At 37.0% G+C, this 16,362-nt stretch overlaps 1 protein-coding gene across 1 annotated transcript in view; it reads left to right on the top strand.

Moving 5' to 3' along the window:
- The window catches only part of LOC131155165 (cyclin-C1-2-like), a 96,021-nt gene that overhangs the window by 69,009 nt on the left and 10,650 nt on the right, over window positions 1-16,362 (top strand). Inside the window, exons 5-6 of the mRNA XM_058108113.1 lie at window positions 12,868-12,986; window positions 13,099-13,213. Of these exons, the coding sequence (XP_057964096.1) occupies window positions 12,868-12,986; window positions 13,099-13,213 (234 nt within the window). The remainder of the gene's footprint in view (window positions 1-12,867; window positions 12,987-13,098; window positions 13,214-16,362) is intronic.

The following is a 16,362-nucleotide window of genomic DNA, read 5'->3' as shown; positions in this document are numbered from 1 at the left end:
GGGTGAAGAAGTGTGTAAGATTTTTTATTTTTTTTTATAGAGGATGGGATAGATACAAATACTCTTTGGAATAGATTAGTTAGCTCTATTAAAAAAATAGCAAAATAGATTTTAGGTGAATCAAATGGAAGATTCTCGAATAGCAAAGAGAGTTAGTGGTGGGATAAAGATGTACAAAATATCATAAAGACAAAAAGAATTTGGTATAAAAAATGGCAAAAATGTAGAAACAGAGATAACTTTGAAAGATATAAGGAGGCAAGAAAAGATGCAAAAAGGGTCGTTAGTGAAGCTAAATATAGATCTTTTAATAGTTTGTATGTTAGATTAGGTACAAAAGAAGGGGAAGGAGATATATTTAAACTTGCTAAAGTTAGAGAAAGGAAGAGCAAGGACTTAGGAAATGTAAAATGTATAAAAAGTGAGGATGATATTGTCTTGGTTAAGGACTAAGATATTAAAGAAAGATAGTAAAGTTACTTTAGTAAGTTGTTTAACGAAAACCAAATAGAAGGCTTAAACTTAGAATTGTCAAATGAGGAAAAGGCTAAAAATATAAGATTTATTCGCAAAATTAGAGTTAACGAAGTTAAGTTGGCACTAAAAAATATGAAAAATGGGAAAGCTATGGAACCAGATAACATCCTAATTGAAGTTTGGAAATGCTTGGGTCATAACAGAATTATATGGTTAACTAATTTATTTAATACAATTGTAAAAACTAAGAAAATGTCAGATGAATGGAGGAAAAACACTTTACTACCTATATACAAAAATAAAGGAGATATTCAAAATTGTAATAACTATCGTGGAATTAAACTTATGAGTCATACGATGAAACTATAGGAAAGGGTAGTTGAACAAAGATTAAGGTTAGAAACGAAGATCTCAGAAAATCAATTTGGTTTTATGCCTGGGAGATCTACCACAGAAGCTATTTATCTTTTAAGAAGATTAATGGAAATGTTTAGGGAAAAGAAGAGGGACTTGCATATGATATTTATTGACCTTGAGAAAGCATATGATAGGATACCTAGGAAAGTTCTATGATGGGTTTTAGAAAAAAAGGATGTATGTTGTAGGTATACCGATGTCATTAAGGATATGTACGATGGAGTAATGACTAGTGTAAGGACTATAGATGGAGAAACTAGAGAATTTCCAATTACCATAGGTGTACATCAAGGATCTGCTTTGAGTCCTTATCTTTTTGCTTTATTGATGGACCAATTGACTAAGAGTATTCAAAAGGAGGTTCCATGGTGTATGTTGTTTGCAGATGATATTGTATTAGTTGATGAAACTAGGGACGGAGTAGAGGCTGAGTTAGAATTATGGAGAGAAGCTTTGGAATCTAGAGGTTTTAGGATAAGTAGAAATAAAATAGAATATATGAAATGTAATTTTAGTAATGATAGGAGGAATATTGGAGACAAAGTTAAACTTGATGATGAAGAAATAAATAGCACTCGTAGATTTCGATACCTTGGATCTATTATGCAAGTTGAAGGAGAAATTGAAGATGATGTAATGCATAAAGTTAAAGCAAGTTGGGTAAAATGGAGAAGTGCTTCAAGTGTGCTATGTGATTGTAGAATACCCTTAAAATTGAAGAAGTTTTATAGGGCAACTATAAGACCAGCTATGCTATATGGATCGGAATGTTGGGCGATGAAGAAACATAATATCCTAAAAGTAAAAGTTGCCGAGATGAGAATGCTTAGATGGATGAGTGGTATAACATTGAAAGATAAATTAAGGAATGAACATATTCGTGGTAAGTTAGGTGTAGTTCCTATAGAAGATAAGATAAGGGAGGGACGACTCAGATGGTGTGGATACTTGCAACGTGGGCCACATAGTGCACCTATGAGGAAGAGTGACTTAGTTACTGTGGGGGGCAGTAGAAGGGGTAGGGGTAGACCTAAAATAACTTGGGAGGAGATAGTGAGTAAGGATTTAATATCCTTGAATCTATAAAAAAAAATAGTCCATGATCGCATAAATTGGCGGAAAAAGATTCATCTAGCCGACCCCACTTAGTGGGATTAAGGCTTGGTTTTGTTGTTGTTTTGTTGTTTTAGTTCATCTACAATTATTAATAAAACTAATGTTCGTAGAATTATGGCTGTAGTTACATCTAAAGATGCATGGGATATTTTAAGAAAACAATTGAGGCTATGATAAGGTAATCCCCTTTAGGCTTCAAAATTCATGGCGAAGGTTTCATGCAAGAATTTTTTTAGTAGAGTTTCTAAAATTATTAATCAAATTAGAGACTATGGAGGTACCATAGAAAATGAGAAAATTGTCAAAAAATTTTGAAGAGCGTGCTGCTGAAATTTGAGCATGTAGTTTTAGCAATAGAAGAAACCAAAGATCTATCAAAGCTTACGCTAGGTGAGCTCAAGAAGTCTTGAAGCCCATGAATAGAGGGTGAACATAATTTCAAGCCAAAGTTGAGCACAAGCGTTTCAATTCAAAGATAAATATTGGAGAGCAAACATGTTTTGGAGGAGAGCAAGAAAGCAGAGGAGACAGCTCAATTCAAAGAACTTCACACGGGAGAGGATGTGGTAAAATCCAAAATTTTTTAGCTCAAGGTAGAGGAAAAGGAAATAATTTCAATCGAAGGAAATTTTACACTAATTTTTATTATTGTTGTATTTATTTGAAAAATGGGCATGAGACGAAAGATTGTCATTTTTGGTGCTGAAAATGCAGAAATCGAAAGCACTCATCAAATAATGGTTGGTATAAAAATCAGAAAATAATAAGGAAGCAGGGCAAGTATTTGCAGCAATCTGATGACAGGTAATAAAGATATCTTATGATAAGTACTCGTTAGGCGCAAAAATTGAGATGTTAAGCTGCGCAAAATTGTTGGGAAAGGAGCAATCTCCATGAAAAGGGAGGTGATATTAAACTCATCCATGATGTTCTTTATGTTCCTAACTTGACTCATAATTTGTTAAACATTCGGAAACTATTACAAAAAGGACGTAAGTCACTTTTTCACAATGGAGAACACATCATCATTGACAAGTAGAAAAATTTCATGCGGAAAAAGTGAAAAATGAACTTGAACAATGTTTTCCCTCTAAATATGCTATTGCCGCAACATGAAAAAATTTCCTTTCAAAGTCTTTTCAATGATGATTCTCTTTTATAGCATCTAGGCATCTAAATCTAAAAGGTTGTAGATTATTGAAGGAGACACATGATTTGTTGGATTGCCTACTTTTTCTAAGTTGAATAAAATTTTTGATGATGGTATTTGAGGAAAATGCCCTTGCTATTCTCAATGACATCTCGGAAAGCAAAAATTTTGCATGTAGATATTTGTGGACCTACAAGAATGCCATCTCTTTTTTAAGATAACAAATATTTTATTTTATTTATACATAATTATATCATAATGATAGAGGGCGCATCTTGGATCAACAATAAGGTTGCTCCTCTATAATTGGTTGGTCATGGGTTTGCGTTTAAGGAAACAATCTATTTGCATAAAAGTGGGGGTAAGACTACATATACTGTGACAACACTCTCCTACCCTCGCAAAGAAGGTAGCCTTGTGGTCAGGGAGTATGGTTATCAAAACCTCATCTATGATCCTACCATCTATACTTGCCTAATCGATCCGGATCTTACGTAGAATCTTAAATAAGTAGGATACCAGTAGGATCTTATCTAGAACCTTAGGATCTTAGGATCTTGATCCTACTTGCAACCCTACCGATCCTACTTTTGCAATGGAATATGGATTTTCCCTATTTAGGATTTTAACGAAAAAGTCCAATATATATTTTTATTGGTCCAATCACTTTACTTTTTCAATAGACACAAAATTTGGTCTAGTTGGCTAAATGCATCAAATTAGGGCAACAGAACGAGCATGTTCTAGGATTTGTTCAATCCAAGTCAAGAGAGCAGCTAAGAATCTCTTGAAAGCTCTCTTCCTTCAAAATTGAAAGTTCTCTGAGAGCTTAGAGTTCTTGATAGACAAATCCTAGGTTGTCTATCAGTAGACTTGGACTATTCCTTCTTCTAGCAACAATAGAGGTCAGCTAAGGGCTTTGAGATCAGTAGAGAGCTTCAAAAGCAGGGAGTTGCACAGTCAGGCTGAAAGCTCAAAGTTGCAAGCCTATAGCAGTTATGCATTATCTTTGTAGTTCTTTTAACTTTCTTCCTTCCCCCCCCCCCCCCCTCTTATTATTGACAAGCCAGAGACCTATTTTTTTTCCTTGAGCAAAGAGCATATACCTTTCTTTTTCCTCTTCTTTTCTTTGCAACTAACAAAAATTTCTTCCTCTTCTTTCCTTCATTTTTTCCTTTTTTTTTAAATAAAATGAAATAAAAAGAGCCGGAAGCCGCCCACATAGCAGTCCACCCCAAATTTATTAATAAACCCTCACTTATGGCGGAGGAAAACCGTGGTTACAAGCAAAACCTCTGGGAGATTACAAATAAGCAATAAAACCCTCCCAAAAACAAACCACAAACATAAACCAAAAAACAGAAAACCAAAACTAAACAGGCCTAACCAAACGGCCCAACCTAAACAAGACAAAAGCAAACAGCCAAACAAACTACGCAAGCCTACCCGAAAGAAAAGACGAAAGACTGAACATTAACATCTAACGCTAGGGAAACCGATACTATCAAGTCTCAATATGCCTCTAAGCTTCCTTGGAAGCTCATCCCCTTCCTCAAATCAATATATCATACCTTCTTCACCTTGACGAGTAAGGTAATCGGCCGCTTGATTAGTCTCTCTATAAATGTTCCGAATAGAGAACTGAAGACCTTGAAGCTCCAGAACAATCTCCTCCCAAAAATCCCATAAATACCACATCATGCATTTATCATTATTGATCCAATCAACAATCAGTTTAGAGTCACATTCAATAACAATATTATAAAAACCCAGATGGTTACATAACAACACCCCCGTGTGCAAGAACAAAGCTCAGCTTCATTATTCATACCTTGGCCAAAATAAGAAGAAAAGGCACCTTTGAGATTGTCAGAGGAATCCCGAATAGTGCCTCTACCCCCACACGAACCTGGATTACCTCTACAGCTTCCATCAACATTCAACTTCACAAAACCTGTTGATGGTTTCTCCCAAACAACCGTACACTGTCTTCTAAGGTTATGAGATACAATTCGTGGTAAATCAAATAAATCAAACCCCCCAGACCCAGATTGTAGAACAAAGTGCTCTACCAAAATATGCCTAATCCAAAAACAAATGGATCTCCAAACCACCTCCTTAGACTCCACTGTATCTTCCATTCTAGCTTTGCACTGAAATTGCCAAAGATGCCAAGTGATGATAGAGGGAATTAACCCAATAAAAATGTCATGTTGAGAAGATTTTTTTGCTAACAAAAACCAATTAAAGACACACCCCCACCAGGTTCTCACAATGAAGTTTGGCAAGCCCAAAAAACACGCAGCTCTATCCCAAACAAACGATGCCACCTCCCTTGAACTCAGCACATGGTCAAGTTTTTCAATCTTCCTGTTAAGACAACAATCGCATCTTGAGGCAAGATAAATACCACAACGCTGAACGCATATATCCACCGACAAACAATTAAACCGAGCCTTCCACATGCACACTGAGATTTTTTTTGGGAGAAAATTATGCCATATCCACTCCATACCCATGTATTTGTCTTACTTGAATTTGATAATTTCCTAAGCACTAGATGTCGAAAAACTTCCCCCCAAAGTCGGCTTCCAAATTTGAACATCTAGACCTTGTTTCTTAATAGGCAGTGAGAGCAAAATGTCGCACAATAGATCAGGACCAATAATATGTTGCATTCGCTCAAAATTCCACCCATTCTCATCCCAACAATCCCTTACCTGGATAGGAGGACAAGAGATGTCTTCCACCCTTAAACAAAGAGGTTTAGAATTCAGCCAGCAATCGAACCAAAAGGAGACCCGTCCATCACGAACTCTCCAAATGGTGTTCTCACAAACATCCGGAATAACCTACATTGACTTCCAAAACCTCGAAAAACCTGAATAATTGCTAGTTGGAGAAAGATGATCTTTTTTAACATATTTAGCCTTAAAAAATCGCATCCATAAATTATCCATTTTCAACAAATGCCAAACAAATTTCATATGAAGAGATCTCTGCATCTCCACAAAATCTCTAATTCCCAAACCTCCTTCCAACTGAGGAACGCAAAGATTCTTCCAAGCCCGCCATTTAGGCTTAAACTTTCCATTTTCCTCTCCTCAAAAGAAAGAGGATAAAATAGAGTTTACCTTCTTCAAGATAGAGCGAGGTACGTCAAGCAGAGCCAGCAAGTGAGAAGCCATAGATGATAGAAACATAATTCAACTAAATTAACCGACCACCTTGCGACAAAAGCTTAAGCTTCCATCCTGCCACCTTTGATTGAATTTTATTAACCAAAGGCTCTAAAACTCTTGCTTTAAGACGACCAAACACAAGTGGAACGCCCAAGTACGTTGTAAGAAAGGAACCTTCAAGAAATCCCGAGATCCTCATAATCTCACAACGCCTTGATATATTGAGGAGCTTATAAAAATACACAGTAGACTTCTCCTTGCTAATACGTTGACCCAACCATTTTTCATACACCTCAAGCTTCTTTATCAAATTTCGAAAGGACCTTGCATTTCCATTAGAAAAAATCAATAAATCATCTGCATAAAGAAGATGTGAGACAATAGGAGCACCAACAGGATGGAAAAATCTACCAATCTTGGTAGACATAAAATTATGTTGCAGCAACCTAGACAAGACTTCTTCCATCAATATAAAGAGGTAAGGCGAGAGAGGATCCCTTTGTCGCAATCCCCTTGTTGGTTTAAAAAAACCTTTGAAGGTGCCATTAAGCATAATCCTGCAAAAATTATCTTCAAAATCAAAAGCCATCAGGACGTCTAAGAGAAAACGCCAATTAACTCGATCATTAGCCTTGGCCATATCAATCTTGAGCATAACATTGCTACAGTGATTTTTCCTGTGGATCTTATGCTCCATCTCTTGGGCCAAAGTAATATTTTCGAAAATACTACGCCCTGGGATAAAAGCTCCTTGTTCCTGAGATATCATCTTATGCAAAACCCTTATCAACCGAGCCACTAAAATCTTCGAAAAAATTTTATACGCCACAGAACGCAAACTTATAGGTCTAAACTTATCAAAATCCTTTGGATCCAACACTTTAGGAATCAACACAATAAAAGAAAAGGAATAGAACCTAGGAAGCGCCGTCCCCCTAAAAAAATCTGTCGCTGCTTCAACAACATCCCCTTTTATAATATCCCAACAAGTCATATAGAAACCGTACCCAAATCCATTAGGATCAGGGGAACTATGCTTCGAAATAGAGAAAACCACAGCACGAACTTCCTCAACTATATGAACCGCACTGAGCATGGAATTGTCTTCTCTAGTTAAAATTGGTTGAATAAAAGGATCCAAATCCGCATGAATAACCTCTTGCTCCTCAGTCAGAAAATTATGGAAGTAATTAATAGCCCCTTGATGAATTTCCTCCGGAGAAGACAAAATAGAGCCATCTGCCAAGTGCATACTAGTGACCATAGATTTCTTCCATCTCTACTTAATAGACGCATGAAAAAACCTCGAGTTTTGATCTCCTTCAAGAAGCCACTCCTTAGCTTTTTGAGCCCAACAAGCTTATTCTCTAGCCTCCCACTCTGCCAACTCCCTTTTGGTACTCGAAAATTCAGACTCAACATGCGGATCAAACTGAGCCTGTAATTGAAAGTCAAGGAACTCCAACTTTTCTTCAAGTGCCTGAATATTAAGATCCACCCGGCCGAAGGTCTGTTTATTCCAAGTCCTTAACACATTCTTTAGTTTTTTTAAGCTTGGCCGCTAGTTTAAATAAACCACTCGAATTTTCTGGTAGCTTCCACACCTCCTCCACACAGCCCAAAAAAAGAATTATGAGAACACCACATATTTTGGAATTTAAAAGGAGACGGACCATATGAAACCCAAGGAGCCCACAAATGAACCACCATCAGACAATGATCAGAAGACTTCCTAGGCAAATATTCCATATAAGCCGAATGAAATAAACTCTCAAAAGCGCAACATTAACGAACGCATGATCAAGTCTTGTCCAACTATGAGACCTCCCTATATGCCTATTGCACCATAACATATTTTGACCTTGAAATCTCATTTCAAGAAGTACACAATAATGCAGAAAATTATTAAATTCTGACATCACCACCAGCGGACGTTGATTACCCCCAATACATTCAGTATCACTACAGATGGCATTAAAATCTCCAACCACTAACCGTGGAGATTCCCCATCACATAAATTCTGAAGATCCTCCCAAAGAAAACATTGCTCCAAATGAGAGTACTTAGCATAGATAAAAGAAACCAAAATTTTCTTGGCATTAAAATGGACCGAACCCGACAAGGATTGGTCCGAAGAGTGAATAATCTCCACATGATAATTTTCCTTCCACAAAATCCAGACTTTCCCTCCCAAATCCTCATTGCAATAGAAATTTTGAAAACCCAAAAAAGAAGCTAACCTCGGCATAGCAACTGAATTATGAAAAGGTTCAAGACTAGCTACCACTGCAACATGAAATTTCCGAATAGACTCCGTGAACGACCCAGCCCTCAGATGTTCCACACTAAAATGGTGTCAATCATAAAGAATTTTTGGAGGAATGGGTTACAACCCGTGTGTCTTGATAAGCACAACTCCCCATCTTCCCATAATTCTTTTTCTCTGAAGACATTAAAACTCCTGGATTCGTTTCATAATTTTTGGTTTTCATCAAATTTTCTTCTCGTGTCTCCTCTTTATCCGATGAATAATCACATTAATTCAACTTTAATTTTCCCTTATCACCCATCACTCCCTCACCTTCAAGAGCCAACACTTCCGACGCAATATCACACTGACCATCTTCTACCTCCATAGTCGGGTCTTTACTCACCATATAAGCAACCGTACTTTCAGCACGATGATCATCCGTGGTATCACAAACAACCATCTCTGAAGAGATAGTTTGAAAAGCAATGACAGCACCCCGCGGATCAGCTTCACATTCAATCTCCTCATATTTTTCCTCATATTCCAATTCATCAGAGCCGATCTCTTGAATCATAGCCTCCCGCAGCTCCTCAACAACAGGAACCACTAGCCTTCATTTAACTCCACCTGAAACTGAGGCCCCTCCTTGTTTGAACTCTATATTCGCCATAAGAGGTTTTGTAGGCGGAAACAGTTCCGAAAGACTAACTTCTTTCCCTTTGACGCTCTATTTCTGCTGCCATATTTTTTTTGGAGCCAAAACAGGTTTATCCATTTTCTCCTCCTCCTTCCCATCAGAGTAACACAAACCCATCCTACAAACTTGCAAGGTATGCCCTTGCCTGTGGCATTTGGAGCAATAGAACCCAGGTTTTTTGTACATGACTTTTTGCCCAATAGTTCTATTAGCCGAAACAACAATGGAAAATCGTTGCACCGATTCCACAGATAAATCCACCTCCATGCACATCCGAGCCCCTGATGCTCTGGTCTTGTTCAACGTTGCATGATCGGTACCCAAATACCTTCCAAACCTAGTCGCAAAGATTTGCAAGCAGTCGGAACGGTAAAGATGAAGAGGCAAAACCGTGAAAGCTGAGAAATTTACATCAGTTCATTGAATTAAAATTAGCAATTTCTTCTTCCACATTCCTTTCTTTTTTTTCTTTTTTAATGATTATATCATATTGATTCGGGTCTATTTTTCGTAGAAAAAATTAAAAGCATTCTCTAAATTTCTTCAATTCAAAGCACTTGAAAAGAAACAAAGTGGAAGAAAATTGAAGATTCTAAGGACAGATGGCAGTTGAGAAGTTCTGGCTACAACATTTAATGATTATTTCAAAAAGGAAAGAGAACACAGCTAACTGTATGCTGTTGTCCCTGACAAAATGTGGTTGAATGAACCGCACAATTATTGAAATGGCTTGGACATTGGAACATTTTAAAAGGTGTGAAAGACTGCCAAATTGTTCCTGGGTAGAAGCAGTTAATTCTGTTGTCTCAAAATCAGTTTAGAATAGAAGTCCATATGATGCATGGCACAACACTAGCTGCATAGCTTATGCACATATTCCATCATAGTATTGAGAGAAGTTTGATGAAAAAGAAGAGAACTACATCTTCGTTGGGCATAGTGACCAATCTAAAGGATATCATTTTCAAAACTTAAAGCCAAATGATCCTATAATTTATTGGGGATGTTATTCTTTGATGAAATGGCGCCATGGAATAAGGAAGAAAATTCTACACAAAATCAACAGTGTTGAATATGCCTAGTTCATCCACAACCTTAAATAATCAAAATTTAAAACCAAGCACCCTAATGCTAGTCTAATTTAATCTGCTAGTTGTTCAAATTGCCATCCAATACATCACACTTCCTACAAGAAACATAAAAAATCCTTATTCAACCTCCCAAAAACCTACAACATCCCATTAGAAAACCACTTTGCAGCAACTGAAAGCAGCCTCACCCACATATTATGGGATGGATTGTGTTTGAGAACAACAAGAGGTACACCTCCACTCATTTTGTCCAACCTCAGATTGAAGCTCTTCCTTTCAATCTGGACTGAACATTTGCAAGCCTCTCTTTTTATCTCCTACTGCAACCATGGCTTCCATGAGAGACATGGAGAAGGGGGAAGGTTTCTTCTTCTGCAAAAATGCAAAACAAGAAAGGAACGAAAGGGAAGTTGGGCATGCTCTAGTAAGACTATCAATTAACTGCATGCCTAGTAATAATTAGAATTGCCTTATTAATTTTGAATTTAAATGACTGGCTTCAGAATTTATTTATTTATTTATTTATTTATTTGGATGAATTTCATGGTTTATTGGAACACGTGGAAAATTTCTATATCAAGTTGGTATAAGCAGGTTTAAGTAAAGCTAGAGCTTGTTTGGGTGTTGAGAAACTTGAATATTTGTCCAAACTTGGACCAAGACCTTATGAAGCATTTTCAAGAATAATTTTTGCTGGTATTTTGATTTCTAATCATTTTTACAATAAATGGATTTTTCTAAATTCTTATTTTGACAAATCTCCCAACTTGAAATTACCAGAGCCAAATAATCTTCAAAATTTTCAATTTTGTTAGTGATTTCTTTTTATTATTTTGTTATTTTTAAAATTATTTTTGTTGTGCGGGAGCATTAACTCAATTGGAGAGTGCTACCCTCAAACTTGAAAGGTCATAGGTTCAAGTAATGGAAGCAGCCTCTCCAAATATGTGTAGATAAGGTTTTGTACATCTTGTGCTCTCAAACTGATATGGTGGGAGGCTTGTGGATCAGGCGCTGTGTATATATTTATCGAATTCAAATGGTGGCTATTTCCTTATTTACACAGAAAATCTTAGGTTAAGGGCAGAATAAAATTATCATTTACTTGTGCTGAAATAGGATATAAGCTGCTGATTCTGTTAGAATGAGCACATTATGTGCCAGCTGTGCCTTTCTTTACGCCTAGTGCTCAGTCCAAGGTGCATTCTTGGGTGCCTAGGCTTGCACCTCCTGCTGGTTCACTTGCCTGAGGCTATGTGAGGCACATGTATTTTTTTTTAGTGTGCCTTCAGCCTAGGTGCGCCTTGGGCACTCTCTTAACTACTACAGGCCTATCTACATTATGACATGAGCACCTAAGCTTTTGATGATTCTTGACATTTATTCCAGTATCATTTCATTATGAGATGTGCATGAGGATCATGTGTAACAAGGTCTTAAATTTCGATTTTGACTCAAATTTCGAAGTTCAAAAAGTAAGGAAATTTCGACAAAAATTTATATTTCAATGTCAATGTGAAAAAATAACAGAAATCAGTAGTAAAGCATGGAATTTTTTGTGAAACTTTAGAAATGGTTAACAAACATAATAATGTAAGTTTTATGACTAATATATTACAAGTTAAATACGTCTATGTTGTGTATGAGGTGGAAAAGTTGTAATATAGTATGTGTATCAAACATATTTGTAAGATAATGTACAGTAAACATATTCAGCTAATACAAATGAAATTCATAAATCATTCAAATATTATTTATTATGCAAATAATGACAATTTAGACATAAATGGTTAAATAAATTGTTGCTGTAAGTTTATTTTTTCATATAATTTCAAAAGCATTTGTAATAATATATTGTTTCAATAAAAATAGATAAAATAAATTAAGAGAGAAATTTCACTTCACTCCTAAATCTCTTATTTTAATTCTAAGGAAATTTCATTGTATAGTTAAAATTTCGACAAGTTTCGCTAAAATTTCGAGATTTTGATAAATTTCAGGATGATTCATTGAGATTTCGATGAAAATTATGCAAGACATAAATTGACTGCCATTTTGATTTCGAGGGTGACGGAAACCGAAAATTTCGACAATTTCATAGAAATTTAAGACCCTTTGTATATATAATTCCATGAATGGAGAAATTAATTGGCAACTTGTATCAAGTAAATGGAGTCAAAAGCACATTCTTTTCCCATGTGGATCATGTAGAAATAATTCCAAGAGTGGAAAAATTAATTGGCAATTGGTCTCAATTAATATGAATTCAAAAGCACATTCTCTTCCCAGAGACTTTCTGTTGCTAGTCATTTAAGTAAAGATTATTCTAGTACATTTTTATGGTTATATGGTTCATGCAATTTCAAGTGCCTTGATCTGCTGTGTACATAGTATTAGCTCTATTTTGTCAAAAAAAACTTGGGTAGTTTAAAACCGGGATGATATCTCTTGCTAAGTTCAACTGTTTTTCCCCATATGCTTTCAGAAAGAGTATGGCTGAATACGATCCACGTCTAGTGGCTCCGACCTGCTTGTACCTGGCATCAAAAGCAGAAGAAAGCACAGTGCAAGCTAGGCTTCTTGTATTCTGCATAAAAAAATTATGTACTCCTCTTCTTCCAATCGATGTTGTCCAGTTAATAATTTTCTACTTATGTCATCAACGGTATTCCATTTAGTTTGAGGAGAGCTGAGGTTTTCCATGTTTATTATGCAGATGCAGATGAAAAATATAGGTATGAAATCAAAGATATACTTGAAATGGAGATGAAGATTTTAGAAGCACTCAACTATTTTTTAGTTGTATTTCATCCATACCGTGCATTGTCTCAGTAAGTATGTATATATTTTTTGTGTTTTCTTCTTTCCCCATGTGTTGCAAATCTGCAGTTTGTTCTGGGCTTATATTAGGATTCAGGCATAACATGTCATTTAATTTGTCCCAAAGACATTTTTCAATGGAAGCAAGCAGGCCACTTCATCAATGAGAGAGAGAGAGAGAGAGTAAATCAACCATCATGGAATCATTTCAATCCTACTGTAGATTGAAGTTAAAAACAGATCCCACTGCCTTCATAGGGAACTGAGACATGATAAAATTTGATGCACTATTTGGGGTTGGACACTTGCAGGATCTTTCCCGAGAAAGTATTAGGTACAGCAGTTGTATACACCAGATCTAATATGATTTTGCCTCATATATGTATTTTAACTAAATTAGATAATTCTTTTACACATGGTGTAATCATATTAGATCCTCTGTATGCACCCAGTGATCTAATAATTTCTCCTTTTCCTCCTTGTGCACGGTGTCACCTCTAAGTTCTCATGTTGCACTCATTTCTAACTATACCTTGTCTTCTCTTGCTATCAGTCCATTTCCCCCTTGTCTGCAGTGTTATCTCTAAATACTTGTGTTGCATTCATTTCTAACTATATCTTGTCTTGTCTTGCCATCAGTCCATTCCATTCTTTCTGCTTCATTTACTTGATCTCCATGGACATGTTATTTTTAACTCTTCAGCATTCCGCACACTAGAGTATGACCGTATAACCATCTTATATATATATATATATTAATTGATTGGTATTCTTCAGCAACACAATACTCTAGCTCCTCTTCCATCTGCTGTTTCCCACTTCAATTCTATAGGTTCGCCTTTTAAACATATCCTCCTCCTGTAAGTTTAACTCATGATGATGAGAAATCACTTTTAAGGTCATCATTATCCTACTATTTTTATCATTTCAATACTTATTTTACTGTAATTATACTCCAGTCATTGTCCTCCTTGTGTATGTTAAACCATAGTAATTCCATCGGGCATATTTGTATACATCCCCGCTTAGAGTTTGACCAAAGTACACTTGACCTCCTCTGGGTTTTACCAGAAATAGACAGAAACCTTCCCTAACATTTTAAGAATACCATGGGCTTCCCTTGACATTTAGTTTTGAACCTTTTGGTACTGCTTATTATCCCTCTCATCAGTTTGATGTTGTTGACTTTGACAGAATGTGAGCCCTTATTTTATTTTTAAATGCCTCTTTAATACCTTTTGACTATTTTGAGAAATCTTTTAATTAACCATACTACCATTTTTCTTAAATCCTTCCATTTGGACTTACTAATGAAAATTTACCTGAAAAAAGAGTTGCCAGTGACGGTGAATACAGATCAAGACTGTACTATGGTTAGTGGATCATACTGATGCTTTGCAGCCATGAAGATCCACTTGAGATGAGGAGTGCTATACATATGGGTGTGCATGCACATGTGTGTATATATAGCTCAAAAAAAGAACTTTAGTAAGAGAAGGGAGGATGTACAAGGAGGATAAGGAATCCTCCTACCCAATCAATCATGAGAGTAAGAGTAGTGAATGTGGTTTTCCATTAAGCACATAACACTAGTATTATTATCACATCTTCTCTCTCTCATGTGAGGCGACAAAAGGACAGTGGTCATTGAAAAAGGTTTTCGTTCTCAATGGAGAGCATGTCAACCTCCTCAGAATCATGGAATACAAAGGGCAAGTAGGATTGCTATCAAGTGGATGTGATTGATTGCTTCCTCATTACTGGGGAGAGTTCTGGGATTGCGGCAAGTAAGGGTTTATATATTCTCTCTGGCTTTGTAGAAAGATGGAGAGGAACCCTAATGCTCCAGCTTAGAATGATCAGATTTGGCAAGTTCGTGGCCCCAACAGAGACTAAACTCAGGAATGTGGAGGTATATTGCCTTACCAGAAGGCTTTGACAAGGGATGGTGCATGACCTATACAGCTGCAATTGAGCTGGGCTGATGAGTTGTTCTTAGCCTTGAGAGAAAACCCATTGTCCTGCATTACAGTGGGGCACTTTGATCAATTTGCCTCCTACCAGGATTTCAAAAATGACCCCATCCCTTTAAGAAGCCAAGAGTTTGATCCCCCCCAGAGGCAGTGTGCTCCTGCCCTCACTATGGCCACTCCATCAGCTTCACACTTAGCTCTGCACTTGGGGGGACTTACAAACCAGTGGTTAGGGAGGATGAGAGAAGACCCAAGCTCCTTTGTGTGCGTCATGTTGCAGGAATACCAGAGATGGCTGGTCCCTAACAATCAAAGGGGGAAGAAAAAAAGGGCATCCCTGGCCCACAATGCTCCTTCCTTTGCAAGAGTTGGGGAAGGTTCGTCAGTGTATGCAGCCTTACCCCTGATTTTATATAGAGAGGCTGTTTCCTTGGACTCAAACCCATGACAAACTGGTTACAAGGAGCAACCTTACTGTTGATCCAAGGCCCACCCTTTGGTCCCTAACAATCAGATTTTCAAAAGTCCAATCCAGGCTCCCATAGGCCCAATGCCTTTTAAGTGCTTTGTCGAACTTTGGTGGGCCTTGGTTTGGCCTCTTCATGTTCAGGTGACGGAGAAAATCTATTTGTCCTTTTCTCATCCTCTCAGTTCATTCCCACTAGCCCTCATCTATGGGCCTACACCTTCGCCCCTTTCCTCAACCAATGGAGGTCCAATCCCTGATAACACACCCAAAGCCTTGATTTACTTTGGGACTCCGTCTTGGAACTCCCACCTTTGAAGGAGCAGTTCATGCAGCATGAAAAAACTATTTCAAAAGTTGGACTGGACGCTCCAATGCCTCTGGCAGAAGAAGGATGCTTTAATTCCAACTTTCGACAAATTCTTGGATGACACTCAGGAAAGTTCTCTTTCCACAGAAATTGAGGATCTAAAAGGGCTGGGTACTGATAGTATATGTTTTAAGAAGTAGGTCTCTAGATGAATCCTCTGTAAAGATGAAACAGCCCTGAGCTTTTTAATGAAGAAAACTAAAAAAAAAAAAAAAAAAAACAGGGAAGGTTATCATTAAAAACAAGAGGCTGGCAAAAGCCAGGGTTATTCAGTGAAATTATATCGAGAAAACTGATGGTCTTGGAATGTTAGGGGCCTCAATGACTGAAATTGAAAGTTTCATTAATGAT

This window comes from Malania oleifera, chromosome 5 (genome assembly GCF_029873635.1).
Source record: "Malania oleifera isolate guangnan ecotype guangnan chromosome 5, ASM2987363v1, whole genome shotgun sequence".
Lineage (NCBI taxonomy): Eukaryota > Viridiplantae > Streptophyta > Magnoliopsida > Santalales > Ximeniaceae > Malania > Malania oleifera.
The sequence above is the reverse complement of the archived record's forward strand: the minus strand, read 5'-3'. Positions and strand labels throughout refer to the sequence as shown.